Below are 23,460 nucleotides of genomic sequence, written 5' to 3'. Positions count from 1 at the left end.
TCGATAGAGCTTGATCATTCAATGGATAAACTAAGTTCACGCCTGGGCACCAGCAGAGCAAGGCTACTACAATATTAATTTTTCTACAGAATTTCACAAGTAATATTTTTTTAAAGCATCAAAATAGTTACCGTGGGAAAAATTAGAACTTTGTTGAGCTTTCTTATAGTTTATTTTATAGCTTTGTCTTTTTGTTTGTTTGTTTAATCACAAATTTGGGAAGTGAGAGGGATCCATATTCAGGGATTCTCGTATCTTCAGAGGGGCCTGCAGGGAAAAGTTTGGGCAAGTGGGCAACAGGCCCGACACTATGTCCTACCTTTTCCATACGCTCAATCAGCCTGTCCAGCTCACCAATCCTCTGGTCCTTCTCCTCTAGGCTGATCTCTGCCGCCTGCATCTTTTTATTGGCTTCTTCAATTGCTTTCAGAAAACTATTGGTTTCTTCCTGCAAAAGAAATATACTCTCCTAAGTACAACCATAGGGTACCTACGTTACTCACCAGCCTCCAAGCAGCTCTGGCCTTGCTGTATCATTATTTCTCTTTAAAACCTGACCTTGGAACCTGAAAGTGTCTCAGAGATCATGAACTCAACCCCCATGATTCTGGTTCTTACCTATGAATAAGGATATACGGTGTAGCTTGTTAATGCACCTCACTAGTTTTCTTTTTTCCCTTGAGTCTTTATGTCCAAAAGGTGTAAAAACATTTAATAACATTGAGTAGGTACTCAGAATGTCACTGTATTTGCCAGAAGTGTAAAGGCGATTAGGACCAGATTTGGAATTGAATGCAGAATTCCCAGATTCTTCTCCCATAATGCAATGCATCAGCTCACTACTAAGAAGAAACCCAGTCAATCATCAACACATGTATTAAGCCTCTAAGGACACAGAGGAGCCAGAAATGGAGTCCCTGCCTTCAGGAACTTATAATCTCCTGGAAAAGCCAAGATGTGAGAAGCACAGCCCCAGTCAAATGGCAGGTTTAAAAGAATTCCACAGTAAAAGCAGAGGTAGAGAGTGAGTTTCCTAAGGACACATAGTACTCTGGCTCCATGACTGGGAGAGTTCATGCATGGAGAGGGTGGCATTTAAGGCTTTTGCAGAGCTTAGGCAGGATCAAGGACAGGAAAGGGGGAAATTTCAGGTAGAGAGAAGCAGATGGAGGAAGGGAGGGCACAGCTGCAGGCAAGCCCAGGATCTGCTTAGATGCCGGAAAACTGTCAGAGGAGCTAGAAAAAGGTGTGTATTGACAGACAGGAACCAGGGGCTATTCTGAGCAGGGACGGGGATGAATAAAAGTAGAGGCGAAGAGAAGAGGGAAGTGGATGAGCAGATGAATAATTCCATGATTCTCTACCTATGGCCGAGCCCGCTAAGCCACCTCTAAGAAGAAACTACCACGTAAGCATCACCAAAAATAATGAACCAACAATCCCTGGTTAGTTAGCAGCTGCTGCAGCGTACGCACCAGGAGTGCCTCCTTCTCAGCATTGTGCCTCCTCTGCTCTTCCTGCAGCTTCTCCTGGTACTGGCTGTACAGCTTCTTGGTCATCTCCCGCATCACCTCGGCATTGGCTTCCTGGGACGATTCCACCTACAGAGAGACTCATTTCAGAATGAAGCTTTTGCAGGGCCCAGGGGAACTGGCAGCTTCCGCTCCATGCATCTCGTGTGGGGACTCGCAGAGACAGTGAGCCCATCCACCAGGTCCTGTGGCAGAGAGAAGCAGCAGGAACTTACAGGGCAAGGGAGGAAGAGGGGTGAGCAGAGCCAGAAAAATTAAAAGTGCATTTCACACGGATTTGGGGGGCATTTCACACAGATTTGGGGGCATTATCAGGACAAAGTTATGATTCACATGAGTGACTTCTTCTTCAAAAGGTAGAAACTTATTTCTCTAAGCAATCTCATTAGGTGCATTGGCCAAGCCAGCTTTTAGGTCAAACCAGCCAAGCTCCAACAAGAAATCTCACCCTTTCCACACCTTTGTCCTTTCCTAAATGCTGCTTTTGGAAACATTCCAACCTAGCGTGGGGAACACTAAGCTGGCACCCCCAGTGCTGAAGCAGGCCTGGCTTAGGAGGTGAGGAAAAGTCAGTGGAGTTGTGGGTGGGCAGGGCTTAGGTTGGGGGCAGCTGGGGCCTCCTGTTTGCCACACGCAGACTTCCTGCCGTTGATTTTACACTGCAGAAGGTGTGCTCTCCTCCCCTGCTTCCAGGTCACTGCCTGTTCCGGAACCTAAACTCTGAAAAAGGGAGGCATTCTTCAACCTCAGCCGGTTACATGTTTATTTCCAAGACGTGACAAGTCTCTCCTGATGCCCTTGACTTCCCCCTTCTCACCATCGGGCAAGTGTTGGTACCAAGAAGTCCCAAAGTGGGAAATCCTGAGCAGAGCTTATCACCGGCTGACAGAGACCCTCTGTGCCACATGCTCCATCTGCAGTTCATGCACAGCTGGCTGCAAGGGTCTGTCCCTGGAGGCCCATGCACTCTGCATCCAGTTCATGTAACATACCCTGAGTTCCTGAAGCTATTTTTTTTTTCTATTTGGGGAGTAAAATAAGAGGAGGGGTAGGAAAAACCTTGTGAACTCCACTGTCAGGATGAAAACCAGCACCAGGCTCTACCACAGGCCTGGACTCCAGGGAAGCAGCCTCATGATGTCCCCAGATGCCTGGTGACAGGCCACCTCTAGAAGCAGCAGGACTGAACAGGACACACACACAGAGTAGACACTCAGTGAGTATTTGTGGAATGAATGATAGAATAAAGCCTCTAAGCTGAAAAAAAAAGACCTAAATCAGTAATTCCAGGCATTTTTGGCAATACAAACCTTTTCCCCCTCAAAGTAGCACTTACTCAGAAAGACAGTATATGGAAAAGAAGAGCTGCCTATTAGAAGTGAACGTAGAGAGGAGATCTGTTCCACGGCTGTGGCAGGCCAGGCGGACTGGCAGCAGAGTCCCAGGGCAGCAATACAGAGACCCGGGCAGTGCACTGGCAACCCCTCCTCCCCACCCAGCCCACACCTGTGGCAGCCTTCATGGAGGTGCCCACCCTTCCCCGTTTGTCTCCCCAACTTAATTACCAATAGTACCACCTTTCACTCCCCCACATATTCTGGTCGAGCAATAAACTATGTGAAAACACTCCCCGTAAGAAAGCCTACGTCAGCCAGGTGCAGTGGCTCACACCTGTAATCCCAGCTCTTTGCAAGGCTGAGGCAGATGGATCACCTGAGGTTGGGAGTTTGAGACCAGTCTGACCAAGCTGGAGAAACCCCATCTCTACTAAAAACATAAAATTATCCAGGCGTGGTGGTGCGTGCCTGTAATCCCAGCTACTAGGGAGGCCGAGGCAGGAGAATCGCCTGAACCCAGGAGGTGGAGGTTCAGGTGAGCCGAGATTGCGCCACTGCACTCCAGCCTGGGCAACAAGAGCAAAACTCCATTGGAAAGAAAAGAAAAGACAGAAAGAGAGAGAGAAAGAAAAGAAAGAAAGAGAGAGGGGGGAGGGGGAGGGGAGGGGAGGGGAGGGCGGACAGAAGGCTGCCTAAGTCTGTGCTGAGCAAAATTTTAAAACCACAGACTTACATAAAAAGGAATTCATGCAGGATATAATTTATTAAGTGGAGCCATGCATGGAACTTCTATCACTGGGTGGGAAGTCCACCCACGATTTAATCTGGGAGGGACACTGAGGTCTCTAGGGCATTGGAAGTCTAGAAGTCCAGCTAAGGAATGCGCCCACCCTAGGGGCCAAATGGGACATTCCCAATTTAGTCACCGACCAATTTTCTTCTTGAGAAGGGGTCACAGCCCAAGTACCAGCTAACTGTGTGCCCCTCAGCTCTTTATTGTCAAGCCAAACAGAAAGGCCTTGGGACCTCAAAGAAAATGTAAACAGTGAAGGGAGAGACGTCCAGGGCCTCCAAAGTCCCAGATCTGTGGGCATCCCAGGTGTCTCCTCAGTACCTCTACAGCAGCACCATGGTGTCTACAAAGCCCTTGAGGCTACTGGGGGCCACGAAAGGCATGCCCAATAGGGGCGTCTATGGAGCACCCTCAGTCTGGGCTGAGCACTACGGCTCATGCCTGTAATCCCAGCACTTTGGGAGGCCAAGGCAGGCAGATCATCTGAGGTCAGGAGGTCAAGACCAGCCTGGCCATCATGGTGAAACCCCTTCTCTACTAAAAATACAAAAATTAGCTGGGCGTGGTGGCGCGTGCCTGTAATTCCAGCTACTGAGGGAGGAGGCTGAGGCAGGAGAACTGCTTGAACCTGGGAGGCGGAGGTTGCAGTGAGCCATGATCACGCCACTGCACTCTAGCTTGGGTGACAGAGCAAGACTCTGTCTCAAAATATATATATATATATATCCAATGAAGAAGAGAATGGAGAAAAGGAAACGTTAAAGTTGAAGACGGGACAACAAAGGCGAGAAGAAGAGAGGAGAAAGGTCCGTGGAAAATAAGCCTCGGCTCATATACTCCACCTTCATCTTCAGCAGCTGGTTTTCAACTTGTGCTACCTCCAGCTGCCTCTGCTGCTCTCTCAGCTTGTCCATGGATGCTTCGTACGTCTGCTGCAGATTTCTGATCTGATCCTTAATGTTGCTGTTTTCCAAAGTCACATCCACAAGGGTTTTCTGTTAGGATGAAAATAAAAACAAAACCAGATCCGGGGGCATGAAAACACAAGCCCTGGGACATCCCCTTATCATCAACCACTGAGGTGGGTGTCAGGTCACAGCAGCTACCAGTCTGGGACCCTGTGCTGTGAGGGACTGTAGGTCCCCCCGGTGGCCGAGAGGTCTGCCCTGTAGCTTGGTGGGACCGAAAGCCTCTCCCATACCATCCCATAGCGGCGGCCAACACCACTTGCCACTGCTTATGATGGATGGAAATGGATTAAAATGGAGTCCTTCCAAGCTAATGTGTTCATAACACATCATTTCACATGGAAAAAGAAACAGCTTTTGAAGACAGTAAGTATAGTACAATCCCATTTTGAAAAATATGTGTAAGCATTGGTTCAAATATATGTTTATGCACAGGGAGAAAAAAGACTAGGAGGAAATCCAGATCGAGTTTTCACTGTGTGGCAGGGCTATGGATGTCTATTCTATTCTTTGTTTTTTCTATATTTTCCAAATTCCCACAGTGAAATCAGAAAACAAAACACTAGCTTTCTAGAATAGAGACATTCCTCTTTTTCTTAAAGAGCTGTCCCTTCTGTGTTTCTAGATTGCCCACCAAGATAACAGAGACAACATGACTGAGAATACTCCCATGCCTGCAAACGCTTCACCTTCCTCCCTTAGGCAGAGAAGGGCAGTAATAAAGAAATACTAAGGAACAAAATTTGGTAATGTAGAGAAATGTCAAAAGCCTACTGATTTTTGCACCAGGCCACACTGAGGCAAGGATGTTTAAATCAATAGTGCTGGCCAGCCATGGTGGCTCATGGCTGTAATCCCAGCACTTTGGGAGGCTGAGGTGGGTGGATCGCGAGGTCAAGAGATCGAGACCATCTCGGTCAACATGGTGAAACCCCGTCTCTACCAGAAATACAAAAAAATTAGCTGGTCATGGTGGCGTGTGCCTGTAATCCCAGCTACTCAGGAGGCTGAGGCAGGAGAATTGCCTGAACCCAGGAGGCGGAGGTTGCGGTGAGCCGAGATGGCGCCATTGCACTCCAGCCTGGGGAACAAGAGCGAAACTCCATCTCTAAAAAAAAAAAAAAAACTAGACATGGTGGTGTGTGTACCTGTAGTCCCAGTTACTCAGGAGGCTGAGGATGCAGTGAACTCTGATCACACCACTGCACCCTAGCCGGGGCAACAGAGCAAGACCCCATCTCTAAAAAAACAATTAAAAAGAAGAAAAAGGCCCAGCACAGTGGTGCCTGCCTGTAATCCCAGCACTTTGGAAGGCCAAGGTGGCCGGATCACAACCTCAGGAGTTCAAGACCAGCCTGGCCAACATGGTGAAACCCCATCTCTACTAAAAATACAAAAAAATTAGCTAGGCATGGTGGCAGGTGCCTGTAATTTCAACTATTCGGGAGGCTGAAGCAGAGAATTGCTTGAACCCGGGAGATAGAGGCTGGAGTGACCCGAGATCACGCCACTGCATACTCCAGCCTGGGTGACAGGGTGAGACTCTGACTCAAAAAAAAAAAAAAAAAAAAAGAAGAAAAAAAATGGTTTCGCTATGTGCGGATTTGGTTTCTACTTGGTTAATTCTCCTTAAAGATAAATGGCCTCCACAGAATCCCTGGCGCTGGAGAGGCACCTTCTGTTATGGCCCCAATCAATCATCTACAGCTTCACATTAGACGATGTGGACACCTGGTGTTGGGTACCGTTTCTAACACCTCTGTTAGGAACAGATGATCCATCTCTGAAGCTTCTTCAAGTCCTCAGCCTCTACTTTGGACAATAATAAGCTTCTCACTCCTAAGCCTACTTGAATCAAGAAAAGGAATTTTGGAAGGAGGTCGTTCGCTATTAAAGAAAATACTGAAGCCCTCTGGAAGATGGGGTCACAGAACAGGAGTCTCAAGGGGCTTTAGAAACTACCCAGGCCAACTACCCACTCCCCCAGCCCCACTGACTTCACAGTTTCTACTCCTATATCTATACAAAAACCTACACTCTGGCCCAAGAGACTAGGATTCTTCTCATCCTGGCTCTGCCACTAGGCATCTTGCTCATGTCATTTCTCTCTGTTGGCCTCAGTTTGTTTATCCATAAAACAAAGAGATTAGAGATCCTCTCAGTTCTTTCTAGCTCTGATATTCTATGGAATCAAACCAAGGGTCTGGTCTCCCTGTCAGTAATAATGAAATTGGGTAGAGTGGGCCAGTGGAAGAGGCTGGGATTCTGCATAAGGAAGAAGCCAGCTACCTTGAGATTCGGTCCACCAGGTACCCAGGTGGCCCCCAACATCAGTGTCTAACACCGTAAGTCAGTCCTCTTCCTCTAACAGGCTGAGTTTCCTGCTGTGAGATGGCACCTTCTCCCCCTCCCCGCCTCCCTTTCTCCTCCTCCTCCTCCTCCTCCTCCGTCTTCCTCTCTCTCTCTCTCTCTCTCTCAGCTGTTTAATGTTTTAGCTATAAGGCTCCTCTGGCTGTCCAGGACTCATAGCCTACATGATAACTAGGAATCAGTCAAGGTGCCTGGGTTAGGGCTGGCCTGTAAATGCCGGAGTGTTGGCTAGATGGCAAAGCAGAAGTTGCCAGAAAATACTTGCAAATGTATTTTTTTTTTTCTGGGAACAAAAACCAGAGATGTAGGACAAATACTAATAGGTCTGAATTCAGGTGAGACCGAGCCCTTCCTGGTGGGCTGGGAATGAGACGGCGTTGGAAAAGGGAGGACAAGGAGCCTTGGCAAGCCCCTCTGACCACAGGAGGAAGGGAAAGCAAAGGCCACAGAGCTAACCAGACCCAGAATGGGGCTTGGCCTAAGGCCAGGGGAAAGCCGGCATACACTCAAGGGAGCCAGGAGAAGGGTGGGACTCAGAGGCCCCACCAGAAATGGGCATCCCGGACGAACCCAAACTCAGGCCGCCTGGACCCACTCCAGGACAGTGGCTGAGCTGTGCTGCTGTCGCTGCTGACATGCCAGCTGCTCAGAGAATTAGGGGAAGTGGAGAATCCCAGCGTGAACATTCGATTGTTTATCTAATTAATTGCTTATATAGGACTAGAAAGGATTTGAAATCCCTTCGGGAACTTTTGAGAAGAGGGTAAAAAGAGAAGAACCAAATCAAGTTGGAGGAGAAGTAAGAGCCATTGTTCATATGTTGGAAATGAAGACCAGGGGAACCTATTTCCAATACATATAATGATTTGCTTGGAACGTTTTCAGGTTAATTTGCATGTTGAGGGACTTGGCAGATAAGAATGGGAAGCACTTGAATGGTTAGTTCCTAGTAAAGCAGCTCAACCAAGAAAATAGTCCCTCGAAGTGAGTTAACAACGTGCATTTTCACAAATATAAGATCCGGGGGCTTTCTGCTTCCTTGTCTGCTAATACAAGACATGGAATACACATTTTTTCTATTTTAGATAGTCTCACTCTGTCACCCAGGCCAGAGTGCAGTGGCACGGTCTTGGCTCACCGCAACCTCTGCCTCTCGGATTCAAACGATTCTCCTGCCTCAGCCCCCCAAATAGCTGGGACTACAGGTACGTGCCACCACACCAGGCTAATTTTTTGTATTTTTAGTAGAAACAAGGTTTTACCATGTTAGCCAGGCTATTCTCAACCTCCTGACCCCGTGATCCACCCACCTCAGCCTCCCAAAGCGCTGGGATTATATGCGTGGGCCACTGCACCCAGCCCCATGATTCTTTCTGATACAAAATAATTTCCAAGTATAAAAAACTGTTGACAAGCTTTCTTCATATTGCTTGCCATGAAAGAGTACAGGTTGTCTTTGGTGGCGTCTGTGTTAACCTGTGATTAGGTGGCACTTCCCGTGGCACTGGGGCTGGAGGGAGAGGGCTGATGCATGGGGTTAGGCACTGATGCTGAGGACCACTCGAGTGTCTAGTGGAGAAAGTGACATCTCTCACACTGAACTCAGGGTCTCAATTCCCTTTTCGGTGAAAGCAAAAACGAAGCTTTCGAGTCTCAGCTTGGAAACGCTTCCTTCAATTCCTTCACCGTCTCCTGGGCAGTCTTTGCAGTGGTTCTGCTTAAAGAATCCTGAATGATGGGCCAAGGACATTCTGTGACTTAGCTTTCTACAAGGGGACAGGCCCCACTCTTGATTAAGCTGGGTTGCCCTGTCGTACCAGTAAAGAGACGAGTACCTGCAGGCCAATGGAGTCCGATGCCAAGGCCGAGTTCATGGCACTGAAACTATCCAAAGCGGATGACTGCGTTTGGATGTGATTCTCCAGATACTCCTGCTGAGCATGGGAAACCTGGACAGATTGAGGAGACAGACACACAAAATCAATCCCTACGCGCTCTCGACAATCTCCAGTTAGGCTGGAATTTTCTTTTGTTAGAAGCCATTTCTACGTCAACAATATCTAAAGTAAGGCTTTAATTTTTTTTTTTTTTTTTGAGACAAGAGTTTCACTCTTGTTACCCAGGCTGGAGTGCAATGGCGCGATCTCGGCTCACCGCAACCTCCGCCTCCTGGGTTCAGGCAATTCTCCTGCCTCAGCCTCCTGAGTAGCTGGGATTACAGGCACGCGCCACCATGCCCAGCTAATTTTTTGTATTTTTAGTAGAGACGGGGTTTCACCATGTTGACCAGGATGGTCTCGATCTCTTGACCTCGTGATCCACCCGTCTCGGCCTCCCAAAGTGCTGGGATTACAGGCTTGAGCCACCACGCCCAGCCGTAAAGCTTTAATTTAACAGTCAATGCATGCGTGACCCAGAGAGTAGAAGGCAGGAATTGTCTTCCTTTGGGTAGGGTTTACTCAGACCCCAGCTTAGTCCTCTCAACAAAAACATGCAGGAGTCAGAATGTTGTGCTTTACAAGGAAGAAACCATCAGAGAGGTTGTGTAATTTGCTCGCAGTCAAACAGCTCAGAAGTGGCATGCCTAGAACTAGAACCCAGTTGAAATCACTTCTGCAGCCACCTTGCTCTTTGCAGTCAACATACAGAGAACAGGTCTTCGGCTCACTCGATTCCCAGGAGCAGTTTGTCGCTGTTCTTGCTGCTGTCTTTGTTGGGTGTGCGTGTTTAACACGTCTAAGATCATCGGAGGCCAGTCTTGACCTAGATACTGGCAAGAGGCTAGATACAGGTAGGACTGGAGATAGAAGTGGCCTCTGGGAGCCGCAGTGCAGGAGGCGCGCTCCGGGGAGTGGACACCGAATTGCACAGGCCAGGCCCAGGAGCATGTGGCAGCTCTGTGTTCAGCACTGTCTCAACAGCAGTAATTTTTAGCAATCTTAATCTGGCTGCAGTACGTAGGCTGGCTCGGAGAAGGAGGAGACTTGTAGGCAGGGTTTCTGGGACAGTCCTAGCATGAGAAAATGAGGGTGCGGAGGAGACGGTGATGGAAGTCGAGGAGCAGAGTCTTGTTTATGCATCTATTGCAAATCCAATTCTTTGGCTTCGACGACAGTCATTAGCGTCTGACAGTCGTGGCAGAATAACTTTCCATGAGCAGGTGAGAATTTCACACATTTACATGCCGGTGGGAATGGGCTGGGTAGGTATGTTTATACAGCACTACCCCTAGGATCGAGGAATGGGCTAGGTAGATACATTGGCATAGCCCCACTCCTATAATCAAGGCTGTGGTGTTAGTTAAGCAGTTAATCTCTCAGCTCTGCCATAAACGGAACTCCAACGCCTTCTGTTTGCCTGTTGGAACTGCCCTTTTTCCCGCAGATATTAACTCTTAACGGAAGCTGTGTCATAAAGAGAGGGGTTTTTATCTCTGGGATTATTAGTAATCTTTTTTAAATGTCCACAAGCCTTAAGCTTGACTAAACTAGAGGAAGGTTATTTTTCTTCAAGTTTTCCGTAGGTGATACACTCACTCACATGGTGCAAACATTTAGAAAGTATAAAGTTACTTTTTTTTTTTTTTTTTTGAGACAGAGTTTCTCTCTTGTTACCCAGGCTGGAGTGCAATGGCGCAATCTCGGCTCACCACAACCTCTGCCTCCTGGGTTCAGGCAATTCTCCTGCCTCAGCCTCCTGAGTAGCTGGGATTACAGGCACGCGCCACCATGCCCAGCTAATTTTTTGTATTTTTGGTAGAGACGGGGTTTCACCATGTTAACCAGGATGGTCTCGATCTCTTGACCTCGTGATCCACCCGCCGTGGCCTCCCAAAGTGCTGGGATTACAGGCGTGAGCCACCGCGCCCGGCTCACATTTTCTTCTGGCACGTTTGGGTTTTGTCTTTCACATTTAAATCTTTGATCCATTTGGAATTTATCCAGGTATAAGATTTCCAACAGCACATGAGTTTTCCCAATAGCACATACTGACTAGTCCATTTTCCGTACTTTATTTGAGATGCTACATTTGCCATATACTGGGGTAGATTTCGGGACTGTTTTCTATTGATGTTTGCCTATTTATGTGCCATTACTGAACTGTGTTAATCTCTGAGGCTTTTTCACTTTCTTTCAACATGTAATAAGGCTAGTTCCTCTCACTGCTCTTTTTTTCCCATTATTTTCCCAACTCTTTTTATTTATTTTCTGTATAAACCTTAGAATCACCTACTCCACTTATAAAAAACAAAATCTATTGGTTTTTTTACTGGGCCATATTAAATTGGTACAGTAACTTGGATCTTACGACGCTGAATCTTCCTTTCTAGGCACATGCTATTTCTTTTCACTTACTATAGCTGACTCCCAGGTAGTTAGTATTTTTCAGTTGATGACATTTTAGAGGTTTTTGTATATTGAAACCTATTTGTGTTTATATATATATGTGTATATATACGTATACGTAGATATATCTACATATATATACATTTATTTTTTTTTTCGAGGCAGAGTTTCGCTCTTGTTACCCAGGCTGGAGTGCAATGGCGCAATCTCGGCTCACCGCAACCTCCGCCTCCTGGGTTCAAGCAATTATCCTGCCTCAGTCTCCCGAGTAGCTGGGATTACAGGCAGACACCACCATGCCCAGCAAATTTTTGTATTTTCAGTAGAGACGGGGTTTCACCTTGTTGACCGGGATGGTCTCGATCTCTTGGCCTCGGGATCCACCCGCCTCGGCCTCCCAAAGTGCTGGGATTATAGGTGTGAGCCACCACGCCCGGCCGTTATTTGTATATATTAATTTTACATCCTGTGTGTGTATATATAATCTTATACCCTCCTACAAAGAACGAATCTTTGTTCGTAGTGGTTTTTTGTTCCGAGTTCACATTCACTCCAGCTTTCCAGGTGTACAATCATATAGTTTGTAAACGGTGATAGTTTTACATCCACCCGTCCCATTTTTAAACCGCTATGCTTATTTCTATTGTTTCACTAGTATGTCAAGAACAATGTTAAATAATAACGCTGACCACCGACATCCGTGTTTAGTTCCTGACTTTGCTGAGAACACCTTGAATATAAAGAAGAGGTTATCGTGCCACAAAAACTTCCCTTTAGGTAATACATTTCATTCTGTAATAAAATTGCCTCAGTTTATTTAAATATGATTTTGTTCATAAAGAACACTATATACGGCCGGGCGTGGTGGCTCACGCCTGTAATCCCAGCACCTTGGGAGGCCGAGGCGGGTGGATCACGAGGTCAAGAGATCGAGACCATCCTGGTCAACATGGTGAAACCCCGTCTCTACTAAAAATACAAAAAATTAGCTGGGCATGGTGGTGCATGCCTGTAGTCCCAGCTACTCGGGAGGCTGAGGCAGGAGAATTGCCTGAACCCAGGAGGCGGAGGTTGCAGTGAATTGCACTCCAGCCTGGGTAACAATAGCGAAACTCCGTCTCAAAATAAATTAAAAAAAGAGCAGTATATAGTCTCTCCAGCCACTAGCCACTGAGAGACCACTCTGAGCTCTGCCATGCCTCCCTATCTCCCAGCAACTGAGATAATGACTTATTGAGATAATGACTTACTGACAGTTCCTGGGTGAGCTGCTGGATCTTCTGTCTCATCTCGTCATAGTCTCCATACATTCGCTTTCTCACTTTTTCCAAAGTGGCTCTTACCTGTAGCCCACAAATATTCTAGTTAGAGATCAAGCTATAACATTTTCATACAAGATTTCCAAAACTTTTAAGAAATTCTAAAGAAAGAAGGACCCTACGTAAAAATAATCTTAAGAACAAGACAGGAAAAAAGGGAGAAAGTCACCCCAACGACTAGTTAAACACTAGTTAGGAATTATCCAAATAATTTATACATATACTTATATATGTATATAATTTTATCATGTATATATTTTATATATAGTAAAATACATAGACATATATTAATATAGAAATATAATAATAGGTTAATATATATTAATTACATATAATTATATATATAACAATTACACATAACTACAATAATAAATATTAACTAGCCAAATAAACTGTGAAGAGAAAATGGTGCTGAAATCCTCAAATTACATTTGAGCAACGTTTTGCCCTTTTCCCATCACATATTTTAGCAAGTACGATGTGTTTTAACAGACTCATGGCTAAGAGGACCAAAAACACAAAACGCACCCTGTGCTTCTCCCTCTATCTGCTCTGACTGCCAAAGGGCAGTTACAGACCCAGAATGGAAGGAGGTAACATCTGAACCCTGGAGAGCCCACACGTTCCAAAGTCAGTTCCCAAGGCAGTAAATGTAACAAAGGTTCAAGTGACTCCCCAAAACGCTTGCTTGCACAAATGCTGTTACAATTTCTCTGTAGTGCTACCTTCAGAGGAATAACAGGACCTTAAAAACTCTAAAAACACGCAACAGAAACCTAACAAACAGTCCCGGTCTCCTCCCTTCTTCTGTGTCCCTAGGATGGGCAAGTCCTCAGGAACCCTCAAACAGGACAGGAAGTCTCAAGGGAGTTTTCTCTAGCACACTCCAGAATTTCAACTTTACGAAGGGCCTAAAGGCAGCAGTTTGTTAGAATTTACGAGTTTAGGACAGTATTGGAAGCCTTAATTTTGAAGTACATTGTTTTAAATTAGATAGCATGTTTATTAGGGGTTACTGGATACTGGTGGAGCTTTGGGGGAAGGGAGAGTCAAGACCCCAAGACTTCCCCATATGAATTCTAAAAAGAGAGTCTACTTTCTTGCCATTAACTACAAACATTTGGGGAAAATGAGGTTAAAAGTACAACTTTTCATTCTAGGCAGGCAGAATGGCTTTCAGGTGCGGCCCTGAGCTGGCTCTTGTGCTGCTCCCAGTGGTGAGTGGGTGGAATCTAGGACTTCATGTCCCTCCCAATGGCAAACACTGCAATGACCAGGCCAGGGATGGAACTGAAGCCACTACAGCAGGGAGGGAAACTAACTTTCAGGTCCCTCCTGCAGTTGTCGATCACAGCGAAGGGTGGTAACTCCAAGTCATGTGACTGCCACATCTCATCCATGGCTCAGGATTAGCCAACATCTCCTCCTGTCCTTGTGTTGGGCAATATGGGACTCTGGACTCTGTTTAGGTTACTAAGGGATGAGCCATACCTCTGGAGTATTTGAATGAGGAAGGTCTATGTATTTCCTTGAGAAAAAAACACAAGAAACTTAGAATGTCTGAGCTATTCCGAACAGGAAATTCAGGAACTGAATATTCTGAAGGGTTAAAAAATATGTTTGAAGGCCGGGCATGGTGCCTCATACCTGTAATCCCAGCACTTTGGGAAGCTGAGGTGGGAGGTTCACTTGAGTCCAGGAGTTTGAGACCAGCCTGGGCATCATGGCAAAGCCCCATCTCTACAAAAAACTATCTAGGGGTACTGGCACACACCTGTAGTCCCAGCTACTTGGGAGGCTGAGGCAGGAGGATCACATGAGGCTGGGGAGGTAGAGGCTGCAGTGAGCTGTGATTGGGCCACTGTGCTCCAGCCAGGATGACAGAGTGAGACCCCGTCTCAAAATTAAGTAATAAAATAAATTTTAACAATCATGTTTGAAAGGTGAGATAATCGGGGGTTTGAAGTTGGTGGCTGTCATATACGTTATGTGTATGCGAGTTCGTTTTTCTGGCTTTTCCTTATATTTTCTGCTAAGCATTTATTATTTTTTAAATTCAACAAGAAATGTTCCTTTTAAAAACTCACACCAAAGCTAAGACATCATGAGTTTGCATCTTATCTGGAAACTCACAAAAGAAAATGGGGGTCACAGAGCTGTGATTTTAACCTTATGTATCAAAGCCCAGCCCCCCATAATCTCAACATGAGAACTGAAGCCAGCACAGGACAAAAGTGACTTGCTGGGTCAGAGACAGAGCTGGAGCCTGAAGCGCCATCTGCGAGCTCACAGGCCTGGGTGACTCCCTGGCCCCACGCTGCCTTAGTTCAGAATAGCTCAGACATTCTAAGTTTCTTGTGTTTTTTTCAACACAAACATATTTTTTAACCATTCAGAATATTCAGTTCCTGAATTTCCTGTTCAGAATAGCTCAGACATTCTAAGTTTCTTGTGTTTTTTCAACAAGCATTGTGGAAGCCACTGGTCTGTATTGTGAGCCCATCAATGTCAGAGCAGCCCATTTCCTCTTCCATATAATCCGGGTGCTTTGGGCAACAGTGGAATCAGTTAATCTAGGGAAACGCAGGATGGAACAAAAAGAAACGGAGAGAAAAAGAGAGACCGACGGAGTAGAAAATACTCCAAAACGTTAACAGTCGCTCTGGTTGAATGGCGAGATTATGAGTGGTTTTATATTCTTCTTCATGTATTTTTGTATTCCCCAAATTTTCTCAAAAGAACATGCAATTTAAAAGATAGGAAATAAACGATTAAATGCAAGGAACTGGCACTGATTGGCTCGGTTGGACAATGTCTATTGTGGCTGACTTCCTGGCATCTGTTTCAACCCAACTGATTGACCTGAACCAGCCACAGTCTTCCTATCCCTTGCCAGCGATGGATTTGGGACTAGTAAGTGTAATAAAGACCACACAAGAGCCTCCAAATCCTACCTGGAAAGAAGCAGCCATCTGCTCTCCCGAATATACTTACCTAGTAACATCCACCCAGCAGAAGTTCAACACCTCCTTCCTTACAGATTCACCTCTGGACTTCAACATTACCGTGAAGATACACAGAAACACTTCCAGTCAAAGTGATAACAACACTAAGAATTCTTTCGGCCGGGCACGGTGGCTCACGCCTGTAATCCCAGCACTTTGGGAGGCTGAGGCGGGTGGATCATGAGGTCAAGAGATCGAGACCATCCCGGTCAACGTGGTGAAACCCCATCTCTACTAAAAATACAAAAATTAGCTGGGCACGGTGGCGTGTGCCTGTAATCCCAGCTACTTGGGAGGCTGAGGCAGGAGAATTGCCTGAACCCAGGAGGCGGAGGTTGTGGTGAGCCGAGATCGCGCCATTGCACTCCAGCCTGGGTAACAAGAGCGAAACTCCATCTCAAAAAAAAAAATAAGAATTCTTTCAAAATGCCTTAATACGTTCACTTCAATGCTTCCAACTCTACCCTCCTACATGCTACAAAAAGAATACAGAGGAGGGGCAAAAACTCTCAAACGGCTCACATCTTTGATGTAGTTCATCTCCTCTTTCAGCTGACTGGTGGACCAGCCGTACACCACCATTTCCTTCTGCTGATTTGGATCTGATCTTCGCACCACGCCGTAAACAACGCCCCGAGGCAGCTTCCTGGTAGGTTCTCCATTGCTCAGGTCAAGATGCTACAGGAAGGCAGGAAAAGAGAAAAAGAATAACGACTCTTCAGTCCTCATGGGAACAGCTGTAATAACGGGCCCATGTGTCTGACCGTGCAAGTTGTGCCCAGCATTTGTTGCCTGGCTGTGAAGATGGAGGGAGCAGAAACCCCACCCGGACTCTGTTCACCAAGTTGCATTTGATATAGGCTTGCGCTGCATTTACCCTGGACAAAGAGCGCCTTTTGCTAATGTCTGTAAGGACCTGTCTACTGCCCTAGCAATAATTCCCACGAAGACACCAGACGGACTCGTTTTGTTCCTGGTAACAAGAGCAAGCTTTTGAAGCTTCAGGTCGTAGTAATGCCGTCTTTCCCCTCATTCCAGCTTCTCCGCATGACTTCAACCTCATCACTACATATTTGGCCTAAAAAGCACGAGGTTGAGATTGGTGGTCATCCGGCAGCTAAGCTGTCCTCTGAGAGTAGGGCTAGTCCTGGGGCCGAGTTCCGAGAGAAGGGGGTTGTGTTAGTATATAACCTGTTGTGACCATTCATAAAATATTTCTGAAAAGCCAGGCCCAAAAGGATGCTCCCTGTCCTGTTCACTGGTTCTTTTTTTTTTCTTTTTTTTTTTGATACAGAGTTTCACTCTTGTTACCCGGGCTGGAGTGCAATGGCGCGATCTCGGCTCACCGCAACCTCAGCCTCCTGGGTTCAGGCAATTCTCCTGCCTCAGCCTCCCGAGTAGCTGGGATTACAGGCACGCGCCACCGTGCCCAGCTAATTTTTTTGTATTTTTAGTAGAGATGGGGTTTCACCATGTTGACCAGGATGGTCTCAATCTCTTGACCTCATGATCCAGCGGACTCAGCCTCCCAAAGTGCTGGGATTACAGGCGTGAGCCACCGCGCCCGGCCAGGCCCGGCTGGTTCTTAATCCCTTCAGTTAAAGCTTTGGTCATTGTTGAAATGCAAATCCCCTTGAGAAAGAGCAGCATGTCTTACCACACTTTTATAGAATGAAGGCTTAGCAAGCGGACAAGGGGGAAATGACGATTTGTTAAGCACCTAAGCTACAACCGCTCTGTGACATAGCAATTGTCCTTTCTGTCCTCTCCACTTCAAAGCTGAGAAAACTGAAGTTCAGAGAGGTTAGACAACTTTTTTATGGACACAGGTCTACATCCAGCCTGGCTCTGTGATTCTGTCTTTCATTAAGCCCCTCCCCATATTGCAGGTTCTGTTTAGAGGCAGGCGGACAGAGTAGGGGCCTCCACAACATGGAAGGGACAGAAGCAAAAAAAGAGCCAAGATCAAGGACTAAGACTTCAAACTGACCGCCTCCCAATTTTCCATGGGGCTGACCCTGGTACCTCGACAATCTCAAGACACAGAAACCCAAATTCTATAAAGGGTAACTCTGCTCTCCTGCTAATTTTTCAACTGCCTTGGATGTATTGTCACACACACACACACACACACACACACACACACGCAAATTTTTTTTGAGACAGTCTTACTCTGTCATCCAGGCTGGAGTGCAGTGGAGTGTACTGGACATTGGCTCGTTGCAACTCTACCTCCCGGGTTCAAGTGATTCTCCTGCCTCAGTCTTCCAAGTGACTGGAATTGCAAGTGTCTCCCACCACACACAACTAACTTTTGTATTTTCAGTAAAGATGAGGTTTCACCATCTTGGCCAGGTTAGTCTTGAATTCCTGACCTCAAGGGATCTGCCTGCCTTAGCCTCCCAAAGTGCTGGGATTACAAGTATGAACCACCATGCCATGCTTGTAATATATGCCAGCCCAATATATTATATATATACATGCCATGCTTGTGATATATGCCAGCCCAATATATTATATATACATGCCATGCTTGTGATATACGCCGGCCCAATACATTATATACACATGCCATGCTTGTGATATACGCCGGCCCAATACATTACATACACATGCCATGCTTGTGATATACGCCAGCCCAATACATTACATACACATGCCATGCTTGTAATATACGCCAGCCCAATATATTATATATATACATGCCATGCTTGTGATATACGCCCGCCCAATACATTACATACACATGCCATGCTTGTAATATACGCCAGCCCAATATATTATATATATACATGCCATGCTTGTGATATACGCCGGCCCAATACATTACATACACATGCCATGCTTGTAATATACGCCAGCCCAATATATTATATATATACATGCCATGCTTGTGATATACGCCCGCCCAATATATTATATATACATGCCATGCTTGTGATATACGCCAGCCCAATATATTATATATACATGCCATGCTTGTGATATACGCCCGCCCAATATATTATATATACATGCCATGCTTGTGATATATGCCCGCCCAATATATTATATACACATGCCATGCTTGTGATATACGCCAGCCCAATATATTATATATACATGCCATGCTTGTGATATACGCCAGCCCAACATATTATATATACATGCCATGCTTGTGATATACGCCCGCCCAATATATTATATACACATGCCATGCTTGTGATATACGCCGGCCCAATATATTATATACACATGCCATGCTTGTGATATACGCCGGCCCAACATATTATATGTACATGCCATGCTTGTGATATACGCCGGCCCAATATATTATATGTACATGCCATGCTTGTGATATACGCCGGCCCAATATATTATATGTACATGCCATGCTTGTGATATACGCCGGCCCAACATATTATATATATATAAACACACACACACACACACACACACACACATATATATATATATATTTTTTTTTTTTAGATAGAATGTTGCTCTCGTCACCCAGACAGGAGTGCAGTGGCACCATCTCGGATCAGTGCAACCTCCGCCTCCCAGGATCAAGTGATTCTCCTGCCTCAGCCTCCCAAGTAGCTGAGATTACAGACACCAGCCACCATGCCTAGCTAATTTTTTAAATTTCTGGTAGAGACAGGGTTTCACCATGTTGGTCAGGCTGGTCTTGAATTCCTGACCTTAGGTGATTCGCCCGCCTTGGCCTTCCAAAGTGCTGGGATTATAGGAGTGAGCCACAGTGCCCAGCCCACAAAGGATTTTTTAACACATAAAACTTTAATTTGCATTTGAAAATCGTTCATTGTGGCAGTAAGTACCTTATGATCCCATTCAAAGTTTGCAAAATCAAAGAAACATCTAGAAAGCTACATGATGATTAATCTTACAGGTTACTAAGAGGGGAACCATGGGCGGGGTAGGGGCGCTAGAGATCAGTATGACTTTTGCTTTTTCCTTTATACCTTTCTGTATTGCTTGGTTTTTATTTTCTTTTGCTTTGTTTCAATGTAAGCTTTTTAAAAAGTAAGAAAACACAACATCCATTGCTTTTCACCCTTCCTCACAGGCTAGGGAAGATAAGGGATGCAAGCGGCTGTCATTGTTTGTACTTGCTTCTAGCAAACGCTTCCCCTGAGTCCCTTACAGCCAGGCCCAAAGGCACTGATGCCACCTTGAAATTTGTGCTTAAGTTTGGTCAACTGAGCAGTCAAATGGTTCGCGGCAGAGTCATGAACGGGCATGAAGTTATCCCCGGTTTACTGGACATGTAACCAGGAAGAGGAAAAGCTCCGATGAAACTCCCCACATACCAGGAAACAAATGCAAGATCTTTCAGTCACCGACTCCACCCAGTTCCTGAAAAACAAGCCACATCAACATAAGGCTCCGGGGAATCGCTTCTCTGCAAGCCAAGCCTTTCAGAGGTGGACCCTGCAGGAAAGCTCAGGTGGCCGGACACAAGGGATCCTGTCCCCGGCCCAGGCAGGGAGATGGGGCTGCCGTGGAGCGAGGAAAACAAGCAATGCCAGGAAGAATGAGGTCTATGGCTGAGAGGCCTGGGTCTCAGAGCTCTACACACGAAAACTGATACACTAAGGGAATAACCATAAATCTCACATGTTCACTTTTTGTTTTGAGACTGTGCGTTTGTCTGTGGAAAACATCTAGGAAGATGGAATCCAGATCTCTAATGCCAGTTTCCTCAGGAGAATGAGATTTCACTTTTTCCTGTATGTTCTTTTGTAGACTTTGAAATTTTTTGGCAAAAAGGGAAAAGTATCATTTTTGAACTGATCACTTGTGTAAATGTCAAGGTCTAAATCAAAGGCCCCTGGGAGGGGCACAACCCCAGACTCTAGGAGCAGGGCCATCAGCACCAGCCACTGCAGGGGAGAGGACTCCTGAGCCAGCCAAGGAGCTGCTGGGCCCTGACAAAGAAAGTGAAGAAGAAAGTTAATGAAGCAAGACGAGGGGAAGAGATTTGGTGTCGGGTGGTTTTATTATGTGATATATAGTATTTTCTCTAATCGTCAACATGACCTACCGCGTAAATAGTATGACTTCTCTTCTGCCACGGCGACAGCCTGCAAGTACCTGCTCACGTCTTTCCAAACTGGAGCTCCTTCCTTAACTACAAGGCTACAGTCAGGAGAGGAAGTGGAACGCACATCTCCATGTGGCATCCCTGGGTCTCCAGCTGTAGGGAAGCCAAGGGCCTGCCCTCAGGTCCCAGAGCCATTTGGAAGAGGCAGGCCCAGGATGTGGGGCTCTTTGCACTTCGCCGGCCCATCCCCAACCCCACACCTGCGTCACTGCCTCCCTTCTGTTCCTTTAGGGACCAACCTCCTTCTTATTTCAAGTTAGTCACAAGTGCTGTTCCCTCAGTCTGCACGGCTGGGCTGAAATGTCTCTTCCTCCAGAGTCAAGAACACGTTCCCTGACCCTTCAGACCCCTGAGGGCTTCTCGGTCCACTCTCCCAGCACCTCCCCACGACACTCCCACGACTGCAGCCCATCGACCGCTGGCATATGTCAGCATCTTTGTGTGGGGAAGGCCCACTCCCCTAACAACTGTGAATCCCAACAAGTCCAGGGCCTGTCTTCTTTTCCACCATAATTCCCAGTTCTAATTGTGACTGACAGCAGCGAGTCTCTCAATAAATATTTGCTGAATGAATTGGGAACTTCAGAAGCTAGGAGAGGTCTGGAAATTACTGGGGTACACAAATATGGTCCAAATGAAGGGAACACCTATTATTCCTCTTAGATGGAGGAACAGAGAGTCGATGCTCACCCCAGCCACGACACGTATGCCCAGAAAAGCTAAGGGTAGAGATGGCTACATTTTACTGAATGTCCATATGCTTTCGGTCAAAACCTGAACACAGGAAAAAAAGCAAAAAGTTGACATGTTAAGCAAGATGTTTGTGGCTAAATTTCTTTCCTCCTGTATCCTTTAAAATACCTCCCAATAAGATAAATATTAATTTTTAGGCAGAAGAACATCACGATGATATTAAGAAACAGTCTCTTTTAGAGAAACATGCTGAGAGACTGATGCCGTGTATTTATTTCCTACTAGACAGTGGATGTGGACGAGGCAGGATTGGCCATGTATTGAGGTGGCTGGTGCTGGGGAAAGGGCCGATGACACATTACACGATCCAGTCTCATTCTGTATGTTTGAAACTCTCCAAAATTAAGCTTTTTAAAACCTCCACGTGGCCAGACACAGTGGCTCATGCTTATAATCCTAGCACTTTGGAAGGCCAAGGCAAACAGATCGCTTGAGCCCAAGAGTTTGAGACCAGCCTGGGCAGCACGGTGAAACTCTGTCTCTGCAAAAAATGCAAAAATTAGCTGGATGTGGTGGTGTATGCCTGTAGTCTCAGCTACTTGGGAGGCTAAGGTAGGAGGATCGCTTCAGCCCAGGAGTTTGAGGCTGCAGTAAGCCATGATCACATCACTACACTATAACCTGGGCAACGGAGCAAGACCCTGTCTCAAGAAAATTAAATTAAAATACATTTAAATTTAAGAAATTAAAGGCCTCCTTCTAATGCTACTTGGTATTAAAAACAGAGTTTTTAAAAATACACTCTAAATCTATTAAAAGGCTCCTGGGCATGACACAATACTAGACAAAATCTGCTTGAAAATAAAAGTCCTAATAAATGTGTAGAATAAAAACAAAGTTATTACAAAGAAGGAAAATGTACTGAAAGGGTATTCCATTCTCCCAACACATACAGAGAATCTCTAGATTAAGCTGTTCCCTGTGAATAAACACAAATCTCCCTACAGGTCCATGTTATGGCTGACTCCCTAGAGATACATCTGGCAGCCACTGCCTTTGAAAGAAAGAAAGAGCAACTTTGGAAAATTAACTTAGCCTAAATTCCCGAACTCAGGGATTTACCGGCCATCGGAGACTCTAGGTTAACAAGGCCAATGATATTGTCCAAATCTTAGATCAGAATATAGGATCCTACAATGCAACGAGCTCCACACAGGCAGGGACTGCATCTGCCTATCCACTGCTCCATCTCAGGTACCCAGCATAAATAAAGGCTCCAAAAATACATTTTGAAGGGAAAGAAGAAAGACGGAATATTTAGAGTATTTGACACTGAGGATTAACCTGTGCAAAAAAAAAGAAAATCCCTTGGATTTTCTCAACACACATCAGAACTGACCATAGCAGACTGCCACAGCCGGTTCCCCGCCCCATCGGCCAGGATGGGGGGCTGGGCATACATTCTGGCTGCCAACATGATTGAGAAGGGCCATGATGTGATTTGTGTGACTTGCAGACTAGAAGCCAAGATATTTCCAAAACTTCTTACTTCAGACCTCTTTTCTCCAGCCAGAGGGCAGCAGCCAACCCGGGACTGCTAAGCACAGAGCCAGTGGGTACCCTAGTGTTGCAGGCAGAGGCTGGCGCTTCAGGAATGTGCTCTGGCTTGTCCAACCTGTGTGTCTATCTCAGCAAATTATTTGTCCCAGGTCATCACTCATACTTGACACTGTTTTGCTTCCTTTGACAAAAATAAATGTTACCCCTGAGCCTTTCCACAGCCTGGAAAAGAAACAGGGAGAAATGAGCAGTCCCATATTCTCAGAAAAACTGAAACCTTTGGCTCATCCAAATACTTGGCCAGGTGCAGTGGTGTCTGCTTGTAGTCCCAGCTACCTGAGAGGCTGAGACAGAGGCAATACCTGAGCCCAGCAGTTCAAGGCAATCGTGTGCTATGATCGCACCTGTGAATAGCTACTGCACTCCTTCC

General features: G+C 46.0%; 1 protein-coding gene across 3 annotated transcripts in view; it reads right to left on the bottom strand.

Annotated features, from left to right (window-relative positions):
- Window positions 1-23,460, bottom strand: part of MYZAP (myocardial zonula adherens protein) — a 98,444-nt gene that overhangs the window by 53,362 nt on the left and 21,622 nt on the right. For all 3 annotated transcript variants that reach the window (XM_035258695.3, XM_035258696.3, XM_054239315.2), the window contains 6 exons: window positions 16,193-16,348; window positions 12,597-12,689; window positions 8,836-8,949; window positions 4,505-4,657; window positions 1,476-1,601; window positions 320-448 (listed from right to left, as the gene is read on the bottom strand). In XM_035258695.3, coding sequence (XP_035114586.2) covers window positions 320-448; window positions 1,476-1,601; window positions 4,505-4,657; window positions 8,836-8,949; window positions 12,597-12,689; window positions 16,193-16,348 — 771 coding nt within the window. The remainder of the gene's footprint in view (window positions 1-319; window positions 449-1,475; window positions 1,602-4,504; window positions 4,658-8,835; window positions 8,950-12,596; window positions 12,690-16,192; window positions 16,349-23,460) is intronic.

This window comes from Callithrix jacchus, chromosome 8 (assembly GCF_049354715.1).
Source record: "Callithrix jacchus isolate 240 chromosome 8, calJac240_pri, whole genome shotgun sequence".
In the NCBI taxonomy this organism is placed as follows: domain Eukaryota; kingdom Metazoa; phylum Chordata; class Mammalia; order Primates; family Cebidae; genus Callithrix; species Callithrix jacchus.
The sequence above is the reverse complement of the archived record's forward strand: the minus strand, read 5'-3'. Positions and strand labels throughout refer to the sequence as shown.